The 25,326-nt window shown below is 32.7% G+C and overlaps 2 protein-coding genes across 6 annotated transcripts in view; one reads left to right on the forward strand and one right to left on the reverse strand.

The window, feature by feature from the left end:
- LOC135135088 (uncharacterized) lies at window positions 1-15,315 on the reverse strand. Of its 2 annotated transcripts, none has more exons than XM_064064055.1 (9): window positions 14,725-15,315; window positions 3,755-3,993; window positions 2,802-3,073; window positions 2,402-2,655; window positions 2,164-2,346; window positions 2,012-2,113; window positions 1,302-1,487; window positions 1,155-1,251; window positions 1-671 (listed from the first exon to the last, which is right to left on the reverse strand). In XM_064064055.1, exons 2-9 carry the CDS (start codon window positions 3,981-3,983, stop codon window positions 39-41), a joined length of 1,956 nt encoding a protein of 651 aa, XP_063920125.1. In that variant the 5' UTR covers window positions 3,984-3,993; window positions 14,725-15,315; the 3' UTR covers window positions 1-38. The 2 variants fall into 2 exon arrangements, with proteins under 2 accessions (XP_063920125.1, XP_063920126.1); XM_064064056.1 differs by lacking the exon at window positions 14,725-15,315 and adding an exon at window positions 6,747-6,902 and having other exon boundaries at window positions 3,755-3,991.
- LOC135135087 (glutamine--fructose-6-phosphate aminotransferase [isomerizing] 2-like) overlaps window positions 7,914-25,326 on the forward strand; it is a 21,088-nt gene continuing 3,675 nt past the window's right edge. The window contains exons 1-10 of one of the 4 annotated variants that reach the window (XM_064064051.1): window positions 7,914-8,045; window positions 20,736-20,843; window positions 20,903-20,992; window positions 21,041-21,354; window positions 21,415-21,556; window positions 23,248-23,271; window positions 23,942-23,959; window positions 24,376-24,530; window positions 24,587-24,802; window positions 24,885-25,107. In XM_064064051.1, coding sequence (XP_063920121.1) covers window positions 8,039-8,045; window positions 20,736-20,843; window positions 20,903-20,992; window positions 21,041-21,354; window positions 21,415-21,556; window positions 23,248-23,271; window positions 23,942-23,959; window positions 24,376-24,530; window positions 24,587-24,802; window positions 24,885-25,107 — 1,297 coding nt within the window. In that variant the 5' untranslated portion in view covers window positions 7,914-8,038. The remainder of the gene's footprint in view (window positions 8,046-20,735; window positions 20,844-20,902; window positions 20,993-21,040; window positions 21,355-21,414; window positions 21,557-23,247; window positions 23,272-23,941; window positions 23,960-24,375; window positions 24,531-24,586; window positions 24,803-24,884; window positions 25,108-25,326) is intronic. The other 3 variants (XM_064064052.1, XM_064064053.1, XM_064064054.1) reach the window with 3 other exon arrangements.

The following is a 25,326-nucleotide window of genomic DNA, read 5'->3' on the forward strand; positions in this document are numbered from 1 at the left end:
TTAAAGAATTAAAATTTAATTTTCAATTTAAGAAAGCTTTATTCTTGTACCACATCTTGAAATGAACAAAACATATTGTCCAACTCTGCAACCGAAGCCGTACTATCTTCTTGGTTTACATCTTGTCTCACTTCTTTTTCATGGGAAACTGATACTGACACCACTGGTGTGTCTTCTTCTTGGCTTTCCATGGCAGTGTCTTGTTCTATTTCTGTACTAACAAAACTATGTTCAGGTTCTTCCGACAATGTTTCATTTGGCGTATTAATCAAGATATTGCTTATAATATTTATCTCTTTATCACATTTGTTTTTGCTCTTTTGAGATGTTTCTTCATGTTCATCAAGCAATAAATTGTTCCGGTGTGCATCTTGAAACGCCGACTGTGTGGTGGACACGTGCAGAGATGGACATAGAGGCTGACTAATTTTTTCCAGTATATCTAAACCCTGTCTCGACATTTGAGATATTTTCCAGTTTTGATTCATTAGTCCTCTCTGTAGTAAGTTAACAATAAAATGTAGTGAAGGTAGAGCTACTGAATGTTCTATCTTAATAAGCGAAATTAAAACTTCATGTAATTTAACTTGACATAACGTACTATTGCAGACAGGGTCAACTTTGTCACGCTGCGAATTATTGAGTCTTCCTAGGATAAAAAGTAGTACTTCCTAAAACAAAAAAATATGAACTGTTTTTTAGTTTTGAATAGGCAGGCAAAAGTATGTGATCGAAGTTGGCTTCAGATCTGGACTAAAATTCGTGCTTTGCTGACAATTTTTGGGTGAGTGCAATAATATCGAAAAATATCATCGGAAAACGTAAATCTGCAGCCAATTTCGATGTCGTAGTAAACATCAAACAAAATATAATAGCAAAAATTTTCTGGTCGTAGATCAATTTAAAATATTACAATTTTATATTTAGCATAATTATATGACAGAAAAAAAAAGGTTCTCTAGTAACCAATGAAATTACATTAGTACAGATTAGTCGACTGGAGTACGTTTTTCGATTATAAGGTATTTGTTTTGCATACTCTGATCAGAGGTTTTCAGGTTTATTTTCCTGATTTGCATTTATATTTTACTACCTTAGTTTTTCATTTTTTCAAGATCATTTTCAATCATTAAAAGTAACCACTTGTCACTTACCTTCAATAAATTTTGGTCGAATAAAAAGCTTGACAATACTAAGGAATTTAATGTATCCAGTGCCTGGACATACATAATTTCTCGATTAATTAAAATCCTAAAACAAAATAGTTTAAAATAATGAATTAAGAAAGTATTCATTAATACAAGCTGCGGTCATCGGCATTTTTGTTATTAGAATCCGTAACACTTAATAACATAGTCCTCCTTGGTGACATGATATCCTTAAATATAATGGATATTAACTTTTCTTGATATTGTAATTCATTATTTATGATCGTGCTCGCTGACAACCAACTACTTAGAGACTTATATACCGATGCTCTGAATGACCTAAAAATTATTATTTTATAGTACATAGTATAACGGTATTTTATTATGTCTATTTGTATTTTAAAAATCCACCTTCTGCGGATTTATTGTGGTAACATGACATGCATCATGGTAACCGATAGTGATAAACAAAGCAAGATTTCGTATTCCCCTCAGTAAGGGTTCAGCTGTATCTTTTGAAATAAATCACGGTGTTGATGGATCTTTAACGTGTGAATAGGTTGATACAGGAAAATAAGAATAACATCAATCTCATCAAGCTTCTCCACAAAGCCAGCAGCATTTACACAACATGCGGTAAATAAAAAATATTCTCAAAATTGGCGTGGGACGAGCAAGTCGTTTTTTTTCATTTTTCGCTTTACGTAGCAGACGACAAGAAAGATAGCTTGGTCATCCAATGCAAATTCGAAAGCGTTTTCCCAAACTATGATAAAGTTACATATTTTTTAGTTTTGTTCACTCAATATTTAATCTAATCACTGCAAGAAGCTTGTCATCCTAAGATAGCCGCTTATACTTACATGTCTACAATAAAGCAGTCACATTTATTGTGGTCACGTTGCAAAAGGTTTAAGAAAATATTCTCTATAACTACAGAAAATGGAATTAAACTTGTGTAGAACCTAAAAATCAAACATATTTAATATTGGACTACCTTAACTATCCATCTGACCTTTTTATATAAACTCGAAAAATGGAAAGCAGATGAAACTGAACTTTTTTCAAATATACACTGTGATCTCCAATGGACTTTAACATGGCAGACGCTGAAGAACAAATATGTATAGATAATCCTCTACATACGATATCAATAAGATATTTAGGCTCTATTCGTTTCTCAACTGAAAACTTTTTACTGAAAGAAAGTTGATTACAAAAGTTACTGTTACATAGTATTTTTGCATACTTACACAATTAAAAATTTTATGAAAATCAAACAATTAATTATCCTTTTTGTAACCACATCAAGATTACTAGGTGACGGAATATCACCTCCTAATTTTTTAAATTCAAGAACATCTTCATCGATCTTCGCAAAATAATATTGTCCAGAACTTTCATTCAAGAAATTGTTGAACAATTTATGAATTGTCGCACATATTCTTTTAAAGCTTTTGTTAAAATTTGCCACATAATTTGTTCCGTTTTGACCTGCCGGACCTGTCTAAAAAAATGTTAGTTTTAAGTGTAAAACATCTAGAGTCGATTTTAATTTTTTGACTAAAGTGGTGCAAATTATCGTCATTGGAGTGTCAACTATTAGTATACCAATGACGAGTTTAACTGTACTTATAAAAAATTGTGAATTACCTCAAGAAAACATACGAAAGTAGCGGCTGCAGTTTCGGCCAGAAATTCGTAAGAACTGTCTAGACATTCAATCAAAAATGATTCAACTTTCTGTTTATGATTACCAAACCAACTAGGATATTTCTTCATACACTGCATCAAACAGTTCAAAGCTGCTACATCTTCTTCATCAGATCGGTGTACCAAACATATTCTTAAGGTTGCACTTAAATATTCTGTTACAAATTTCTTATTGAAACCTTCCAAATGGTCTGAATTTTCTATTATCCTTGCTAAAAATATAAAATATGATCTAGTAAACCTACTGTGACTTTGCATAATGCTGCAATTTAAAATTTACGCAGTGAAAATAAAAAACGTAACTATTTTGTACTCTAATCGTTGCTATACCACGTAAAAAAAATCTGCCTATAAGAAATTTTATGACTTTACAATGTAAGTTATAAACAAAAACATACCTACAAAAAATATATAATTATTTTATTTGTCACATATCTAAGTAAAACTATTATAAAAAAGTTTATGCATAGAAAGTTGCACGAAAGTTACAGTAAGATTTCAATTTACACTTTTCTCACAACGAACACAAATGTAGTCTTTGCATATCTAATTGTTGCATTCTGTTATTATTCTATTAATGGTCAATACAGTTATACAAATTCTCAAAAAAAGTGATGAAATATTTTTGCTGGCTTGATGTGCCTACACGGACTGGCAATTTATTCTATAATGTTTATAAGTAAACATTATTTACATCACTTTTGTATATGTTTTCTTATGAATATGATATACTTTTAAAGAATTCAAAAACAGTTAAAAAATGTATTCTAAAAACAATAAGAATAGAAAATAGTATCTAAAAAAAAGTGTCACTCTTATAACTGACTTTTTACAACAAAGCACGTTCCTTATTATAATGGACAACAAAAATTTTACAATAAAAGATCACTTACCGAGGGTATTTAATCTAAGTTCCCGAAGGGTATCTTCCTTATGTTGAACGATGCAGTAACTCGTCCAGTGTAAAATATTTTCCATAAGAATTTCATTTGAGCAGTGGGGTAATAAATTTTGCAACAATTCCAATCCAAAATTACAAGTTTTGCTGTTTGCTAACGAATTATTTATGACTTTAACTAATTCACTAGCTTCATATTTCGACTTTTCCATATGTCCAGTCATTATGACAACTCTTAAAATAAAAATTCTAAAGTCATAATTATATAAGACAATATCAAAATAATTCTTTTTTATGGGGAAGTGTTACAGTGCAAGTTCATCAAATACTACGCCCCCAGTGACAACATAAACAGAGGATCACTATACAATAATAATTAACGAAATCAACGCAAATATTTATAAATAATAAAATGGACAATTTCAACATTTTTTTCAAAAACATGGGTTTACTCCGTTGCTCTGAATCAAGTAAAGATTATATTTATCAAAAATTGGTGTAGGGTGAATACATTTGGACCGCCCAGATTTATTTATAAACGACGTCGTAAACACTTGGCAATTTGACGTTTCCGGGCTAGGCTACCGTGGCAAAGCATAGCAAAACGCATTTGTGCGTGATGTTCGACGTCCCGCATGCTGATGAATGCACCAGGGTAATCAAAAAAGGTTATGCATGCAAAAAATGTATTTACAACACATCAACGGGAATACATTACATCGGACGAATGTCACGTAGACATTTGTTTGATTTGAATGAGTTTATCGCCCAAAATCAGATGACTAAAATTATTTATAAGCCTCCATTGAACAACATATTCTGAATGTTATTATTATAATTCTTACCTTATTTTATTGTTATAAAGACAAGCATATTCTCACATTTTCCAGAAAATGGGCCGGCTGGTTCTTAATTTGATCAATAATAAATTGACTGATTCGTTAATTTTTTTGAGTCACCTGTTTAAGCAAATATAAAAAATATGAATGCAATGATTAAAAGTCTGTTCATATTTTGCACATTTGCGAAAGAATTTATTCGGCAAAATTTTGAGATGTCGTAATCAGTTTTTTGAGGTTGATAAACAGATACATTTTCGTTAAAAAGTTACCATGCTTACAATTACTTCAAAACGTCAAGATTTCAAAGTATTCAGTTTTGCAATTCTTGATTAATCAATAAAATAAATTGACTCAGCTATTAATTTTTTTCACACACCCCGTATAAGCAAATCTGAAAAATATTTATGCAGTGATAAATCACAATTATAGAGTCATCATACTTTGCACAATGCACATTTAAGATAGCATTTTTTCGGAAAAATTTTGGGGTGGCGTCATCAATTTTTTATTTTGACTAAAAATTTACCATGCCTATGATAACTGTAAAATATCTCCAAGATTTCAAAGCATTCGGTTTTGTAGTTCCTGATTAAATAAATATCCTGTACATCCAAATCCAAGAAATATGAATGGAATGATAAATTACAAGTACAGACTCATCATATTTTCTACATTTTAGATAGGATTTATTTGGCAAAATTTTCAGGTGACGTCATCAATTTTTTGGAGGGAAGACGTAAATACATTTTGAATACAAACTTATCATGCTTATCATAACTGTAAAGCATCTGCAAGATTTCAAAGCATGCGGTTTTGCAGATTTCAAATTAAATGTCAAAATGTTGTTTTCAAAAATTTGGACGTTTCGGGTAAAATCTCAATTCGGAGTCGTAAACTACATATGTAAGACTATGTTATTTGATACAATTTAATTAAAGCCCATTTACTATGTACAATTTTGAAGTGACGTCATCACATTAGTGGTGGGGATGATTAGACAAATTTTGGTTAGCGTTTTACCATCTACATGATATACCTAATATAAATACAAAATTTGACAACAATCGGCCCAGTACTTTCGGAGATTGTCTGTGTAATAAAAATGCGGAACGGCAGACAGACAGACGTAAACGGGAGACCTATTTCTTCGTCCTCTAGGGCTTATCATAGGCCGAGTAAATGCAAAGGTAGAGAGTCGGCCGACGGACTCGATTACAATACTTCCTTTGCTTCCGCTCGGGAAGTGAAAAATATGAATGCATTGATATACCACAAACATAGATTCAATATTTTATAACGATCAACCAATTGTGTTTCAATAAAAATGGAAAAGAGTATATATTTTGATTAGCAATTTACAATGCTTACAGTAACCTTAAAACTTTTGCAAGATTTCAAAGTATTTGGTTTTGCAATTTTTAAGTTAAATTGTACAATGCTACATACATTCTTTTTTTTTTAACTGGATGCCTAGGAAAAAACAGGGCGGTTTCATAAGCTACAAGTAGAAGAGTAAAACTTAGCCACAATGTGGATTCGCAACAATAACCTACACTTTATTTGTCAACATTTTGAAGTTTTAGCCACTACATATATGCTAATGTGGATTTTTATATTCCCTTGACAAATCTCACATAGTGATTATCTACAATGTTAATACCAGTTACCACATTCAATTGAGGCGAAACCAACGTCTCTGAGTATAGATTATAATTTATAGTACACAAATTTCCTGAAAATTTTGACGCAAACAACGTTTTGTCTGCAACTTTATGTTATGTCGATGTACAAAAATTTAAGGTGACGTTATCAAATTGTTGGTGGGGATATTCCTTCATATAAAATTTGCCAACAATCAGTTCGGTTCTTCGGTAATTTCGGAGTAAATAACAAAATCGACACTGATACGCAGATGACAGATGAAAACGTTAGATTAATTTTTTCATACTTTAGAGAATTAGCGACCATGCAACGTCGAGAAAACATGAAAGTAGTCGTTCGCCGCATGGATCCTATTACAATATATGTACAATATTCGAACACCTGCATGAGTTTCAACAGCCAATTTATTGTATAGAAGATTTTCTGCATTAATTCAAATGTATCATAAACACTGCCACTAATTACAATTAAAACTACACTCACCTATCGCTGTTACACAGAAGCAAATTTAAGAATTTGAGGTTATGATTAAAATCACACGAATTACACACATGGAAGAAGTAATCCCCTCCCTTCAACCTTCAAACAGCAAGTTACAGATTTTCACAGCAAACAAACATCACTGTTATCGACTTGTCACCAGATGTCACCACCCCACTTAAACGTCTTTGTTGAACATTATTTTTAAAATGGGATTTTTGTCGTATTATGCATAGTTGCAAAATTACCTAAATAATTACACATCAAAACAATACATTTTTTAATTATCACAGTCATCAAAAGCAATATAATCATCCTTATTTAGTGTATTTTTTGCTACATGCAGCTGAACTGAACGTGAAAACAATTGTACAAAATATTGTATGAACGAATTTCGTTGGTGTTTTCATTTTATCATTTAACTTTGTAATACAATTATTTTTTGAAAATGTTATTAATTATTATAACATAACAGCCACATCAACATTAATAGTTAGTGTAGTATCCACAGACTGTGCCACAGTAGAAAAACCTATACATTAGTCCTCTGCCTAGAAACAATCAGATTTATCTACATATGAGTCATTTAAATCTTTTTTTTTAATGTTGCTGGCGCTATCTGTTGCAAATTTATAGAAAAGTGTATGTGACATCTTTTTTATAGGAGTTAAATTCTGTAAAACAGAAATCTAATTTATTTTGTCAGTTTTTAATACACCTCGTGCGAAAAGTGGTTTAAAAAGCAGGTTTCACATGTACGACGTTGCCATATTCACGAAGATATATTATAAATATGGATTATTAATTTACTATATAATATGTAATAATTTGTATATATATTATTTTCTATTAATATTCTATGGCATGTGGACTTGGTAGATTGCGAGGTACCGGCTCTCACAAGGCCTCGTGCTGCTGCCTCTGTGATACCTGGTTTGTTGTTAAAAAATTCGAAAAATAAAACTACGAAAATATTTAATTATGGGATTCTAATACGTAAGCAATGGAACAAGCGGAATTCGTGCAACTACGCAATTATCCGTACTGTTTGAACGTGGTTAGAACTGTTGTAAATAAAATTGTGCGATAAATTTAAGTTTATGACAGTGTATGCGCACACATGGGCAACATTGCGCGCCGACTTTATCTGTCACTGTCTCCTGTCTCCGTCATTTGACATTTGAAATGTCTTGACAACATGCTATATAAACGTAAGCTAGTCAAATTTTGCTCAGTATTTTGTGTAACAGTTGTTGTGTGAATTCAGATTGTACATTAACTTACGTGGCGCCAAAATGTGTGGTAAGTTTCGTTATTTTATAATGTTTCCTTATAATGAATAATCAATTTGGCACATAACCTAACAAAGCCAATAAAATAATGTTGATCTCAAATAGAATAAAATTTAATTTTCGTTTTTTTAACATTTTAAAACTTTTATACGTTTGTGGGGTGATGTGTTCTAGAAATTGTGAATAAACATTTTATACCAAGTATTGTAATTTATTAGTTAAAATGAATAGATGCGAAAATATGTGCATCGTAAAATACAAAACATGATGATATAATTTTGTAAATTACGAAGGTGCTAAATGGTTTAAGTTATCAATAATTACAATGAGATATTTTTCATAGCACTAATGTTCTTACTATTAACATTTTTAGAATCATCAAATATTCCTGGTTTGAAAAAATATATATTTACTTCATTAATAAATGCCGTTTCACAATTTTTCCCTATTGGCATATTTTACTGTAGGTAATAAAAAAAATGTTTTTTTTTTTAGAAAAAAATCTAAATACAAACTCGTCATTTTCAGTATTAGTTATCTGTACATTTCTTGAAAAAAAAAAGTTTAATATTACAATTTACAGGTTTTTTTTGTTATATACACATTAGAAATCTATTGTTGTTAGTTCATTAGACCAGACCCATGCAACAATCTTATATAACAGACATGCCTAGATTATTTAGATTTTTTCCATATGTAAATAAGAGGTAGACTCAACTGGTGAAAGTAAAAGTCATTGATAGCTGGATACGCGAAGATGACATACGCTGAACTAAAATATTTTCAAATTTAACACATAGTTCACTTTATATGACACTGTTTTAATTTCATGATATAGTGGCCATCAAAATTTGTTGTATCACAAGTAAAAGTAACCTTTGTTATTTTCATTGATTACCATTCAACATTTCCTTACTTTTTCCAATGCGAACAGGATTGACTTTAAATACACTCTATTGTACCAAGGTTATTCGTAAAATATTGTTGCATTTCCTGCTTATGGAAACACTTTCTAATTCAAAATATTTCCCTAATTATGACTTTTAATGTGCATTTTAAATATATGTCACCTATAGGGTGTGAGAGATTAAGCTGTATTAATTTGAAAAGAGTGGCAAACAGATTTGGTTTCAGATGGATATCAGAGTAATACCAGAATGAAATATAGAATGAAATAATTCAAAGTTATTGCATTATTATATCGTTTCTTCCTGGTGGATGTTATAATTTAAATTCTATTTTTTTCCTGCAATGCAGTTGATATAAAAATCAACGTCGAAATTACTTATACATTTACTGTAAAAATGGAAAGTGTGGCACCGGAAGAACTACTTTTTGATCCAAATACTCACTACAGACACTTAACCGCGACGAGTGTACCTGCAAGTACAATCGATTTTAACAGTTTTGTAGTACTTGTACAACAATTGATAATAATAAATTCAATTTTAATTATTGTGCACTATTCTATCATACTTCGATTTATTATGCTGTATGTTGGTTTAGTAGAAGATATTTTTCTAATCAGACATTTTCCTTAAAGGAGCTAGAAGTAAAAAAAAAAACAATTCTTAGTGTGAATAATATGAACAGGCAAAGCTGTGAAAAATGAAAGGTTTCCCCGTTTAATTGATATTTTTTTTGACCTTAGAGCTCTGGGCTCTGTACAGCAAGCACATAATAGATAACTGTTTTTGACGAAAATCAAGGTTCCGCAAAGCCATCAGACTGCAGGCTGCAGGTTATAGGAATTTACTTTCATTGTATGTCAATGAAATAATACATTATCAACCAACCGAAAGAGGCTGTCCTTGACATTCTGGAAGTCGCAACATGAAATTCTTGTAAATCTGTAAAAAATTATCATTTTGAATATTTAATGTTCGCGGATTTTAATTTTCATAATCATCTAATTATTTCAAACAAATTAAATCATCTTTCCTAAAACGGAAGTAATTAACGGGAACTAGTGTAACATTTAGTGAGTATTGCAGTAACCTTGCCAATTCGTAATTTGTTGTCAATGAATAAAAGAAAAGTATTGTATTCATTTAAGGAATAACAGTAAACATTTTTTCAACTCTTCCAGACGTACAAATAAGTGAAGACAGTCGCGGAGGCATCTGTAACTGGTTTTAGTTGTATTATACTTGTATCCATGTGTTATTTATATTTTTTGCAAAGACAGCCAAGTCAAGAATCTTAAACGGCGTACGCTGTTACCACTTGGTACCATATGAAAGGAGGTAACCTTAACAAGGGAACACCTTAGTTTTTGTTCACGATTGAATTTATTAAATTTTAAAAACTTTTCCGCTTTCTTCTGAACTTTTGTTTAGACTCTTCGAGTTACAAGAGTTGCGTATTGCGTATGTAATATTTTTCAAATTAGTATGCAGTGATTCATTAAAAACATTATAGCAAACTTGATAAATAAAAATGATGCAAGATAATGTAATGAGAGCTACTACAAATAAAAGTGCAGTAGCATTGTAAACCTACACGTACACGGCTTTTTATTACTTTTTTCTTGTAAAATCATGCCGGATGTTAGTTAACATTTAGAGTACATAGATTTCATAATCGTGATCATCAAGACATTGATAACTGATATGAATTAGTGATCAATTTGACAGGATATGATAAGAATGATTTTGAAATCACTTAATTAATAATAGCATACTGTGAGTGCGTCTTCTAGTAAAAATTGTTATCTGACAGATAAAATTCCAAACGAACGAGTTTTAGATCATCTCTGAGAAAAGAATTAAAATGAATTAAATACGTTGTATCCTGTCTATTGAACTATCTTTTATCAGTCGTTTTGCGTATAAAGGTACCAAGAAAACCAAGTTGTTCGTAGAAAGAATAAAGAAAACTGTTTTCTAGATTACATAGTTTTTAGTTTTATTACTAATTTTTGTAGACTTAATAAATGAGTTTTGCTATCAAGCATTGAGAATGTAGGTGAACAGAAGTATATTAGAAAATTTCAGTTTGTATTTTGCATGCTACAAATGAATTAGGTAAGTTATTAAAATCTGTCGTGTTTGTTGTTGTAACTGTAAATTCTAAAATTTTGTAATTGTAACTTGACAGCGAAGTTAAAATTTGACTAATAGTGCCCAAACTTTTATTAAGAACTGCTACATATGTCAAAAAAAGAGTCTCAAAAGACAAGATGGAGGTACATCGTTTTACGCAACTGCACAATTTCACAATTTTTCGAAAATTAATCAGTTACTTAATTGCTATCAAAAAATTGTTTGCTTTTTGCGACTCTAAAATTGTGTGCTTTCTAAAAAAGAAAGACAATCACCATCTTTATGTTTAAAACTCATCCGTTTTTGATCATGTTAATTTCGTGGCTGCAGCGTATGCCGCTTTAGAAGATATCCTCAAGGAACAAATACAATGATTTTTAGATGATTTGTTTTCCTGCATTAAATGTTTAATTGTTCCTAATAGTAATTAAACTGGTTAAGTATTAATTATTGTGTATAGTGCAAGTAATGTGTAACACAGACATTTGTTGCGCTTACTTCCATGCTATAATTAATAACCATGTAACTGTACTGTAATTACAGTTAATTTATTAATTATATAAAAATATATAATAACAAATCGGTAATTATTCATTTCCCACTTATATAAATTGCGTAAGAAATGAATACTCTTCCAAGTCCTTTGTGTAATATATTATTTTAAAAGATTGGCGTTAAAACACGTTTCTTCAGCGCTGACTTATGTCAATAAATATTGCGCCATTATAATATGTTGAATTTTTAATATGAATTTTTATTTCCCTTGTATTATAATAGGGTCCATCCGGCGAATGGCTACTTTCATGTTTTCTCTGTAGAGTATGAAAACATTGGTCTTCTGTTTTCGTCTCTCTGTCTCTGTCGATTTTTATTACACAGATAATCTCTGAAACTACCAGATCGATTGTTGTAAAATTTTGTATGTATATTAAGAACATCATGTAGATGGTACAACGTTGACTAAAATTTGACTAATCATCCTCATAGGATCTCCAAAGTTTACAGTAGTATTTTTTTAAATTTTATAGTAACATGTTGCAATTTAACTTTTAAGCTGTAAAACCGTTTAACCCTTCCCAAAAAATTGATGACGTCACCTCAAAATTTTGCTGTATAAATTTTTTCTGAAATATATAGAGTATGACTCTATACTTGTGATTTATCAATGCACTCATAGATTTTAGAATTGCTTATACACGGTGACTCAGTTCATTTATTTCCAAAATTGCACAGATCGATATTTAATCCAAAGCCTAAGCCAATTTGACACACAGATATTTATGAGTTTGTGATATATGCTAATGTAATTCCTTACAACAAAGATCGATTAAAAAGTTTTGAATTGACGTAATTTTTGGAATTTTTTGTGCTTTACGAGTCAACGTTGCTTCAGTATCTTTTAAAATAAAGCCTCAATCTTTAAACTGTTTACATGAGTACAGTCGCGGACAGTGAATTTCGTCCACACAATTCACGCGAATTCACAAAAATTCACTGTAGTCGGTGCTTTATTGTCATGATGACTGACGTAAGTATTGTCAAATTTAATTTAGCTTGGAACCTGCCATCGATTAGTTATTTTAATGAAGGTAAACTAATATCCCTTTTCCAAGACGGGATGTCGCTACACTTTTGGGCTTACCGCGGACTAGTGTTAGTTATCGTATAAAAAAATGTTTGCCCCTTTATGTCAAAATGACAAAAAAAGGTTAGAAAGATCTAAGGGCTAATTTAGAGTTTTTTTCTGTCAAAGAAATTGGGTGGACGAAATTCACTGTCCACGACCGTACATGACACATAGTACTTTGCCGTCTCAATTTTGTTTATGTATAAATGTAATGATGAGGGATTGATATAAGGGTAAACTACCACTTGTTTCAACCGCTTTATTGTTCGGTTTTTATGTACAGTCGCGGAGAGTGAATTTTGTCCACACAATTCACGCGAATTCACAAAAATTGACTGTAGTCGGTGCTTTATTGTCATGATGACTGACGTAAGTATTGTCAAATTTAATTTAGCTTGGAACCTGCCATCGATTAGTTATTTTAATGAAGGTAAAATAATATCCCTTTTCCAAGACGGGATGTCGCTACACTGTTGGGCTTATCGCGGACTAGTGTTAGTTATCGTATAAAAAAAAATGAGAAAAGGCGACCAACTTGATCCCCGTCCAGGTGGGTACCGGCACGTCGCATCATCAGGGTTGATGAAAATCATGCGGTCGTTCAAGTTGTGGAAGACATGTCATTTACAATCGTGGTTGATCATCAGCAAGAACTGCCCGACAAGGCATTAGGGAACGAGGAGAGCATAGAGATTGAGTTTGCTTTACAACACCCCTTGTAGGCTGAAGGGTTTTGGAGTTATTGTCCAGACGACAAAATCTTTCAATCTTGCCAAAATGGCAAGTTAAAAGTATACAGCCCTCGAAACTTCAAATATGTCGACAAAGCGAAACATTTGTCAATTGTGGGCATGGATTTCTGTAGTCATGTTACACGTGCCAGAAAAAATGACGATTCCATGCATATCGGTTAAGAACCAATCTGATTGGTATGTAGCGTGGGCTTTTCAGTAATACCATGAGTAGGATGAATTTGTGATAATTCAGACGATTTATTAGCTAAACGAATTTCCTGAGAGCAACACAAAATGAGTTTGCTAATAAAAGTCTGAATTATAAAAATATTTATCCTACGAATTGTATTTTGCAAGAATATTTTGACTCTTGTATTCTGTTACCTACTTGTGCTGCATGTAATAAAGTTGTTTTCTGTTTGATCTTGGATTGATTTCTAACCTGAGAAGCAGGTAGCAGGCTTAATTACGCAGATAATAATTAGCTTCGTTGGAGTAGTGCATGTTTGCTAGGAGTTATTTAAAGCGAAAATTTGCAGATATTTCATAGAAAATTTAGTTACTAAATTTAGCCCGTGTCGTACCTGTTTTATTCTACTTTTTCAACTTCTCTAGGTTGCCCCTTTATGTCAAAATGACAAAAAAAAGGTTAGAAAGATGTAAGGGCTAATTTAGAGTTTTTTTGTCAAAGAAATTAAGTGGATGAAATTCACTGTCCACAACCATACACGATAATGGCTGCCTGCCTTCACCAACACTATGACCACTGTTCCATCGCGCAGACGCACTCGTTCGGCTGTCCTGCGTCATACACTCTCGCCAGTGTTGGTGATTCAGGTCAAAACGCCTTCTGAACCCCTTCTGTCACTAGGGGAACTAAAGGCATTCTTAGCACGGCCATCCTGCGATCGGAGCGTCCTCCTCCTTTTTCTTTGTGTTCTACTATTTCGAATGTTAAAACTTTTGAAAATTTGCTCTGTGAATCCCCAACTTTCAATCCCTGACCTCTAGCCTCTGATCTCAGATCCCTGACCTCTGTGGGTCCTTGATCACGGATCTCTGACTTTGGATCCCTCATTCGAGTCCCGGACTCTAGCTTAAATCTCCATTCTTTCTTTCTATTTTGAGTGCCTAACAACTGAAATTCAGGACCAGAAGTTCCCGATCCCAGATCCCAAGCTCTAGTCCCGATCTCTTATTTTTCACCTAAGTTCTCAGTACATAAGCACTTCAATTCTCAAAAATGTCCGCAATACATTTGACAATTGTTGCAACATTTCATACCTGTTATTTTACACCTGGTGCTCCGTTCAGGGCCAAGGTCTCAGGTGCTCATGGGCGGCGATCGATGCCCCTTCTTTACCAACGCATATCGTTCGTTGGGCAAGACCTTCCAAACAGTATAATACCTTTTGAACTTTGCCTTGAGTTTTCCTCCTCCAGCCAATTGCGATTCTTCTACTGGTACGACACCGTTTTCTTGAAACAAGTCTGCACGAAAACGTGACGCGTTGAATCATCGTGCTTGGTCCTGTGCTGCTCTACTCACTCGAACACGGGCTTCCTTGACGGCCATTTGGGGATCGACAAAATTGTCATCTAGTGGTGCATCACCCAAAAATTCTCGAGTAGCAGCAAGTCGTGGGTTTAGTCCCAATTGTAAGACTGCTGGCACGGGACCAGTCGTAGTGTGGACAGTCACACTTAGATCATCCTCAACAGCAGCAACTGCAGTTGGCCACTTCTTTTCCTTTTCTGGTGTTAACGTTGCACGTAAGATGTTGAAAACAGTTCGCATGAGGCGCTCCACTTTGGCATTTCCTCGCGGAACTCCAGTAGCGATGTGATAAAGTTCAACACCTTGTTCGCTTAAGAAATTCCGGAAACTTATAGACGTAAAGGCAGCAGCTCGGTCTGCTATAATTCGCTTTGGTTACCTTAATTCTGCGAACACTACTGTTAGTGCACAAATTGAATCATCAGTCGTTTTCTTCGGTATTGGATGGAGACGGCAATACTTTGAAAAAGCATCTATTATCATAAGAGTTTGAGTGCATCCTTGCGATATAACTAAAGGTCCAGAATGGTCGATGTGCCAGGGGTGGGATTTTGTTTTTATATCGATAAAATATCGGTACCGATAAAGTGTGGTCATCTGTTTTTGTCGCATCTGAAATTTATATTTTCGTCCTTGTCATTTATCGCTTCGTATCGTATCGGTAGAAACAAAATCTCACTCCAAGTCTCTAAAATATCTGTCGGCTGTGTACCATGCTGCTATAATCCAACTCTAGAGCGTGTGTGTGATTTCCCAAGAACACAAGATGCTCAGTTTCGGATGTACTTTTTCAAACACTGGCTCATTTTTGACCAAAACAAATCTTCGCGCAGCTCCTCAATGCATTTGGTCCATCCAATGTGTGAAGACTTATCATGGTAACATTGCATAGCCAATAAACGGGTGGCAACAGGCACAAAACACTTTGGTTTTACGGAGTTGGTCACCACAATGTCGTTAATCACTTTGTAATTAGAGTCACTGCTTTAATTGTCCAGAATACTACGATAAAAAGCATTATTTTGTTGGAATTCTTTCATGGTTTGCACTTCCGACACTTTGGTAGCATTTAACGTCTTCAACACACGCACTTTCAAGTTGCTTTCAAGTCAAAGGGATTTCGACTCAAATAATCCCCATGAGCCATTTTCTGGCCCGGCCGATATTCCACGGAAAAATCGTAATCTTGTAATTTGATCCACCAGCGAGCCACGCGTGGGTGTAAGTTTCTTTTTAGCGCTGTAAAATGTCTGCCGTACAAATAAACGCGAAAATGTTCCACAGCTTCCACAATCGCCAAGGTTTCCAAATCGTATGATTGATTCACAGTCTGTAGTTCTGCGGCTAAAGTACGCACGACACCATTTTCTTCCTGAAGAAGTGTTGCACTTCCCATCGAGCTTGCATCTGTGTGTAGTTGACACTCTAGCTCTGGGTTGTAAATCCTCAAAATTGGAGAGCTCGACAATTTTGCGATTACCATTTGGCGTGCACTTTCACATTGCATTGTCCACTCAAACGTCTGATTTTTACGCAGTGACGCCGTTATTGGATCGGGTAACGTCGCGAAATCTTTTATGAACCGGCGGAAATAACTGGCAAGTCCCATAAACTGCGGGACACCTTTTAAGTCCGAAGGCGCCGGAGTTTGAGTCAGTGCCATCACCTTTCGAGGACTCGGGCGGATCGACCCTTCACTTACGACGACGCCCAAGTACTCTTGTGTCCGTTACGACGAACGTACACTTTTTGTACTTTAAGGAAAAACCACCCTCAGCGAGAGCACTCAACAATTCTATATTCGTCATCCCTTGTTCAATTGTGGTTGAAGGTACCATGATATCATCCAAGTAGACAACCGCTTTTGTACCTTTTATATCACCCAAAGCTTTGTCCATAGCGCGTTGGTACATCGTCGGAGCGTTGACGTATCCAAAAGGCATTCTGTTGAATTCGTAATGCCCATCAGGCATAATGAAATCCGTCACGTGTTTAACTCCTTCTATTTCCATCTGGTAGAACCCAGACTTCATGTCCAAAATCGTGAAATATTTCGCATGGCAAAATGTGTTGATTTGATCTTGTATGTCCGGTAAAGGATACAGTTCCATGTACCGTAGCATCGTCGGCCGACGCCGGTGGTTCGGTTGGTTCCTCCACCGAGGTACGTGATGCTGGGGATCCTTCCGCCATTGTAGATGAATCCCACTTCTAGTGTAATGATGAGGGATTTACATAAGGGTAAACTACCACTTGTTTCAACCGCTTTATTGTTCGGTTTTTATGTACACGATAATGGCTGCCTTCACCAACACTGATCACTGTTTCACCGCGCAGACGCACTCGTTCGGCTGTGCTCGGCTCTCCTTCGTCATACACTCTCGCCAGGGTTGGTAATTCAGGTCAAAATCCCTGCTGAACCCCTCTGCCACTAGGGGAACTAAAGGCATTCCTAACATAAATTTAAACTGTTGAATTTCGGAACATCTGGATATTCTTTATTAAGCATGTTATATTAAATAGGCTGTATGTTAAAAGTATATTTAAAATTTTAAAACTATTGAAATTTTGTATATTTAGAAATCAAAGTATATTCTAGGATATGATGACTTAGATAAAGTGTGGTTAGTAAAAAACGTTAAACTACATATGTATCACCCGACTTTTTTTATTTTTCGTTTTCTGTTCTTTGTTTCTGAAGGGTTTTACTTGAAGTGCCACATATTTAAGAAAGGATGAGACGATGGTTCTAAAAATAACATTTCTCCGATATCAACCAACTAAAATAGTAATATCTTTGAGCTATATATGATTGTTGTCAAAGAACCGCAACTTGTCGTTTGTATAAACACCTCAAAAATTTCAAGAATAAAGTCAATGGAGATTTCTGAAAAGCACTATTAAAACTTTTCAAAATATGTATTTAAGTGTTTTATTTTTTATTTTATGCACAGAGATGACGATTTAATTATTTTTAAAATATTTTAAATGCATGGGGTTCGAGATAACTGATACCATATCTGCATCTTATTATTATCAAACGTATTTTTGTTTGCACAATTTATTACAATTTGCTTTTTAAGATTAGATTGTGATAGATTAGATGAGTGCGAATGTGTGGAAATAACAATAGTGATTTATCAGTAAAATAAAGTACCAAAAATTTCAAAATCAGATTTGTGGAGTAATGAATTTTTGGAATGACTACGTCATAATGAGATAGATAATGCAACACGGAAAATTTTCCGTTTTATATTTTTTTACTTGATAAAAAACGCAAATACTCTTACGAAACATTACTTCAGTTAAATAGTAATATAAGTACTCGTATATAATGATTTACAAGTGCAACAAATTACAATATTTTTTATATCAATGAGCAAAAAATAATGGTTTAAATAAATGCATTCTACAGAAAGTGATGTTTATTTAATTTCGTTATATTTCTTGTGATTTTTATGATTTAATCCATGATAAGATCATTACTTGCAAGTACTTGTCCTCTAAAGTTCATGCTATTCAAAAATGAAAAATTGCACCTTTGGTAAATTACGTATTACGACATTTCATAATATCTGTTAATGTTGATGTATGACAGCAAATCACTGATTTTTACGATAAACAATTGTAAAGTCATATTGTTTAAAACCATTAAGATAAGTGAGTAACCCATTTTGTAATCAGGTAAACTAAGTAGAGTTACTTTAATTCTGAATTAATTTTTCGTTTTAAAAGTGACATTTTCTTGTTTCTATTAAGTTTAAAGTTGAAATTTTTTACATTTTATGCAAATTTGAAGCCACAGCGTTTTTTTAGAACACATTTTTTTGTATTTGGTACGTGTAATTTCCTGGAAGATTTTAAAAATTTTATGTTATAATAAAGTAATAATAATAGTAGTGATGTTTACTGATTGCGGATCAAAAAATTAATTGAACTATTCTGGTAAATATCCCCACAAAATGTGATTCTTTGTGCAAATAAATTAATTTGCATAACCGACGATGGGTAGAATTGAAACCATACGAGGTCCTATGGAATTATACTCAAAACCACAATGATTTGGAACATGGAATAAAACATGAAGAGTACTGGAACAGTCAATAACATATGACAGCACTTTATAAATGAGCATATAATCAAACATCCATTTATGAGTCTCAAGCGAAATATTTAAGTTAAAATAATTTTATAATTATCTCAGGATAAAAAATATTCGATTCAAAACATAAAAACTTAAGTTCTGCTAAAGTTTATTTTTTATGGTGAATTTTTTTCTGAAATTGATAGAAATTAAGTACAAAGCATGAAAATATACTTCATTTCACGGTTGTACTTGACGGTAACAAAATCGCACAGGAAATTACTTCACTTCTGATTACAGAAAATAACATTTTTGAATTATGACTACATTAGCAGTCTGTTAAAGAACAATAAACTAGTTAGGTTGATTGGGTGTTCAATTTTTGATGTAAATCTTGTGGTTTCACTTTCACCTAAACTTATGCGAGAACGTTAGCTGGCGCCGAGAAACAATAAACTGTAGACACTTTTTTTATACCAAATTATAACCACACAACAGATATCTAATAGATGAAATTGTATAAGTATGCATATTACGTAGAACGGACCTATTATTTATGTATTAATGTATCTATTTTTACAAGGAGGGTTTTAGGAAATTAAAAACATCATAACAGCTAGATACCAATGTATCCAATTCTGTGGAATAATCTATGTTACTAGCGAACACTTCCGTAAGATATTTGAACCTGAAAAATTAACTTTCTCTGCAGCATATTATTACACACAATAAATCTCGCAATCGGTTAACGATCACTGCACAGAGAAGAAGTATTTTTCAGTATTAAATATTATGTATTTTGTAGAAAGAATAAAGTCTTGTAAAAACCAGACTACATTATTTATGAAATTCAATTTGTACATTACACAATTAAAGTCCAAAAACCATAACATTTTATCCCGCTACCTGCATTCAAAATATTACTAAAATTATACATTTAGTAAAAAAAAATTAATACAATAATTAAGATTAACACTATGTAAAAATAGTAGTGTATAGTAACTAGTTTTTTCCTGAACACATTATGACCAATAAATTTTAAATGATTGAAGTAAGTAAAATTGACAAAACTGTGAGACAGGTTTGAATTTTTTTTTTATTTATTAAAATGTTACGGCGAAGTTTTTATGTTGACATCTTTTCCAACAAATCTCAAAATTAACGTCTTGTATTGTAGGAGATCATTTTGACTTGTTTCGTTTCTTCCTGCGGTTTCACAGCTTGTAAAATACGAAAGTGCAAGTTTTCATCAAATTGTTAGACAGTACTCTCCAGAATAAGCATACCCATTATTTTAAGATTCTTCAGAAAAATTTGATTACGTCATTTTAAAATATTGTTAAAAAATCTTGTTTGAAATCTGCTCCTTTAAAAGTCTGTAATTTTAGTTCTATAATACCAATTAAAACATATTTTGTTGGCGGTTGTATTTTATGAATTTTTGAAAGCTTTTAAAAATCATGTATGTTCTAAAACTCTTTAGCCATGTAAACTACTTTCCTTTGCTTTTAATGATTAACGTTTTTGTAACTTTTTATCTATAAGACACGAATCCGAATTATATTAAAACTGATATAATTAAAGCTTTTCTATAAAAAACAAAATTACGGCTTTCTAATTTTCTATAAGTCTAATTCGTGAAATTTATTTCAGGAATTTTTGCCTATTTGAATTTTCTCACCCCAAAAAAGAGAGGTGAAATCTTAAAGACACTGGTTAATGGACTAAAGCGACTGGAATATAGAGGATATGATTCTGCCGGTAATTTTTTTGGATATTATTTTGAACGATATTTATTCATTAATTGTATAATTTCCAAGGTGTGGCAATCGACTCTGCCTGTTCCAAAGACATGGCTCTTATTAAGAAAACCGGAAAAGTTGCATTGTTGGAAGAAGAAATTGAAAACAGTAAGTATACATTTTTGCATAATTGAAATATTCTAATTTTTGATACAGGGTCAAAGGAACTGGATATGGACAGAATCGAGGACATCCACTGTGGTATTGCTCACACGCGTTGGGCAACGCATGGTGTTCCAAGTGAAGTGAATTCCCACCCTCAACGCTCCGATTATGCTCACAGTTTTGTTGTTGTACATAACGGTATCATAACCAACTACAAGGAAGTGAAAGTATTCCTTCAAAATAAGGGTTACAAATTCGAGAGCGACACGGATACTGAAATTATTGCTAAGCTTATTCATCATTTTTATGAACAACACCCCAATTACTCGTTTAGAGAACTTGTTGAAAACGTTGTTCAGCAATTGGTAATACTTTTCATTACTGCGAAATGGAACCATTCATCATTGTTATTTTTGTTGTGGTAGGAGGGTGCTTTTGCCTTATGTTTCAAATCGAAACATTTTCCTGGTGAATGTGTAGCTACCCGGCGTGGCTCACCATTGCTAGTGGGTATTAAAACCAAAACGAGATTAGCCACAGATCACATTCCGATTTTATATGGAAAGGGTGAGTAGATCAGAAAACTAAGCTGAATAATTTGATAACGATTGCACATATTTCTTTTCTATTTGATTAGCACCGAAAGAAATTAATAAGGACAAACCTTGCTTTGTATAGTTATGCATGCATGACAGTAGAAATTTTAGGTATTACGCAAAAGTATCAGCTGTAAATTCGCCTTTTGTATAGAGATCTTTGAACTGCTGTGACAATAATACTTTTGTTGAAAAGTGAACCTTCAATACTTTGTTTGTTTACTGCAATAATTCATGTTTAATGATGTACAGTGCGGCAGAAAAGTATTGAATTGATAATTTAGCTGCAACTTTGGTTAATGGCAATTGGTTTTTCGAACGGGCTAAAATAGTTAAAAAATTAAGTGGAGAAAAACGTTAGATTTAAAAGCACATAAAATTATACCTAGTTTTTGATATAAGTTGACCATCTCACTAAGTCACACTTTGTTAATACATTCTACACAAACTCTAATCTATGGATTTAATTTAAAACATTGACATTCTTATTCGATGTAAAACATCAGTAAAAGTTAAACTGTTTATTAGTTTATTAAAGTAAAGTAAGTGTGCAGTCTGTAAGCTGAAACAAATTTCACAAAACCTAATTTTTCCTGGTTTAAAATACTGACATAAAAAGGCGCATGTTTTAACGTCAACAAGTACTAATTTTCTTTTGCAAATGTAGCCTTATAAGAAATTACTTTATGTTGGTCAGAAAGTTGATTTGATATTATTTTATGTAGTTTGTAATGCACGTTTAAGTTTGTTTGTTGGCATGAAAACTTTTTAAACTATTGACCTAACTTTAACAATATTCAGAATACCGCCGTGATTCAGACAAAAGAGTAGATTAGATAATAATATAGTATAAATGATTCGAATTTATTCCTAAAATATAGTTGATATGCTAAAGTCCATCTCTGAATTTTCAACTTTTTTCTACAATATTTGGACGCACCTTTAACGGAAGTTGAGAAGTTCACTGTTTCGAAAATAGTATTGCCTGAAATATTTTGCATGCGCACGCTTTCTGCTAATAATGTACAAAATCAACAGTAATTTATCAAATAACTACGGAACTTCATTTCTAAAATATTTTTGGTTTGGTTCAGTTAGAACTATTGTAGTCTATTGAAAAATTAACATATTTTTTCTTCATGAGACTACCCTGTTGTACTATAACGTGTGTCGCAAGTCATATTTCATACGATTATTTATCATCATAAAACTCAAAAGCAAATGCGGAAATACCTCTTATTTAAACAGTTGTTTCACAGCCAGTAAACGTTGCATTTTTGTATAATTGTCATTTAATTGTAAATATAGGAGTATTATTTTGCATAATTATTCAAAAGGATTTTTTTATTAATCAAAATGTCACGGCGTTTTCATTTTTTCTTCCCGAGTATTATATTATTATATTGACTCATTATCATTTTCCAAGCTAAACATTATCTATTTTCTGAACTTTCATTTTGATACATTACATATGGAGTTGAGTTTGCCTGCTTTTATAAATGTATTTTAATATGCAAAGTTCCTGTTTACTAACCATTACTAACTATTTGAACATAAGATTGTATATGGATTTTTAGTGCAATGTTGTTTGATTTTTTAACATTTTATTAATTTTGTTGTTTGCCCATTCTTTGTTCCTTCCTATGGACGTTGGCTCTATAGATGATGATCCCCAAACACCTACAGGTATAGAAAATTCTCCTTAATTAACTGCTTCCTAGGTTCTACTCAGGGCTGGTTTTAAATGTAAATAGTGGTGTTTATTTTTAAATGTAGAAGAATCGGCTATAATATATCCATAGACAGTTGATATATTGGTGATATAATCCATTTTGTTCTAATCTACGAATATGTTCAGACTTTTTAATCACTTTGATTTACGTTATCAGATGTTATCCGTTTGCCGAGCGTTCTACATTTAACGTTTATGTTAACTTTAAATCGTTTTTAAAAATTGATCGAAATTTTTTGTGTTCTATGTATATTTAATATTTGGGTTTGTTTGACTTCATTGGGTACTTTTTAAAATTTGATGGTATTTATTTTTGGTTAAGGATATAAGTAATTTTGTTTAATCTTTAACTAGGCCTGAGTATTTATGTAGTCTCTTTTAGTTTCTACATTCTTTTGTTTTTGTCTGTTTTAATTTAATTTAATAGTTTGTTAAATATGAATAAAACCAAAATATAATTAAGTAAAATTTTATATTTGTTGTATTTTTTTATTTAACTCGATTCACCAATTCATATTTGATTCTTAATTATATTGTGGTTTCATGTCTATTAATTATTTCGTTTGTTTTTCATTTATTTAATTTGTTTTTCCGCTTGTTTCCTCAATCTTGGAATCCATGCAGATGCTGATACCAATTCAGGTAGTACCTTTGTTGTGTTGTTTTAATTTTGATATCTATAAAGCTTTTTGCTTATTCCCACTAGATGTTAAAATGCTTTGGTCTACAAGGTGACGGTTTTTACAAAGTAAGTTCCAGCGGTAAGTAATTGTTACGTAACGTATTAACTCTCTTGTTTTATTGTGTTTTATGAAGTGCAATGTCCTATCTAAGGTGTTGGTGCAACGCAGATTTACTTTTACTTTAAACTGGACTCTTTAGCAATGACACTTTTTCTGTAAATAAATTGTAGAAGGGTTCAGTACCGAGGTATTAAAAGAAAATATAACATAACTTACTTTTTCAATTAATTCAACAATGCATGAAAGATTTTCAAAATTCTAATAATACCTGATAAGGAGAACATAAAGGACGTTTTACTAATAAACGTTTTGTAGAACACAGACCACATGGACGTGCCGATTATCCTGTTCTCCCGAGATCAGAATCCACTTCAGAATTTGAACCATTGGAAGACAAACAAGTTGAATATTTCTTTGCTTCCGACGCATCGGCGATCATTGAACATACCAACAGGGTGATCTATTTTGAAGTAAGACGTTTCCTTCCAACATTACCATTACTTCATGTAAAATTTAAAATTCACAGGACGACGATGTGGCTGCTATTAAAAATGGTGCTCTTAGTATCCACAGACTCAGACGCCTGTATGATGACCCCCACTCTCGCGAAATTCATACTCTTAAAATGGAGTTGCAGCAAATCATGAAAGGAAACTATGATTATTTCATGCAAAAGGAAATTTTTGAACAACCCGAGTCAGTTATCAACACCATGAGAGGACGCGTTAATTTCGAAACAAAAGTGAGTTGCAGTATTAAAATTATACGTAGACGAGTTATTTTTTGATGTATTGAATTAAATTTATATTTGTTTTGGTGTTTAGACTGTTACTTTGGGTGGCATCAAAGACTACATTCCAGAAATTAAACGTTGCAGAAGGTTAATGTTGATTGGATGTGGTACAAGTTACCATAGTGCCATCGCCACTCGGCAGCTTCTTGAAGAATTAACAGAGTTGCCTGTTATGGTAGAACTGGCCAGCGACTTTTTGGACCGTACAACACCCGTCTTCAGAGATGATGTTTGCTTCTTCATTTCTCAATCAGGTAAACAATTACGTTGGCACATTGCCAGAGGGTACTGGATCGATATGCATGCCAGTTTTTTGTTTCAAAAATCAGTGTTAATTGTATTTGTTCACTTTGAAAGATTTGTTATATACTGGTTATGCGTCAACTTTGGAGGCGATGTATCCACTTTATTGTTAAACAAGCATACTGTAGAAGCAGTACTGTTGTGTACGAAAAGTTATAAGAAAATAAGTT

Source organism: Zophobas morio, unplaced genomic scaffold, assembly GCF_036711695.1.
Source record: "Zophobas morio isolate AGI-343-1 ecotype UQ-CSIRO unplaced genomic scaffold, CSIRO_AGI_Zmor_V1 ptg000024l, whole genome shotgun sequence".
NCBI lineage: Eukaryota > Metazoa > Arthropoda > Insecta > Coleoptera > Tenebrionidae > Zophobas > Zophobas morio.

What these genes read in the sequence shown, in the direction of transcription:
- LOC135135088 (XM_064064055.1), bottom strand. Translation starts at nt 3,983, where the DNA reads ATGACTGGACATATGGAAAAGTCGAAATATGAAGCTAGTGAATTAGTT. An exon ending in TTCATAAAATTTTTAATTGT is followed by an intron (nt 2,347 to 2,401) that starts GTAAGTATGCAA and finishes ACTTTCTTTCAG; the next exon opens with TAAAAAGTTTTCAGTTGAGA. An exon ending in TCGACCAAAATTTATTGAAG is followed by an intron (nt 672 to 1,154) that starts GTAAGTGACAAG and finishes TTTTTGTTTTAG; the next exon opens with GAAGTACTACTTTTTATCCT.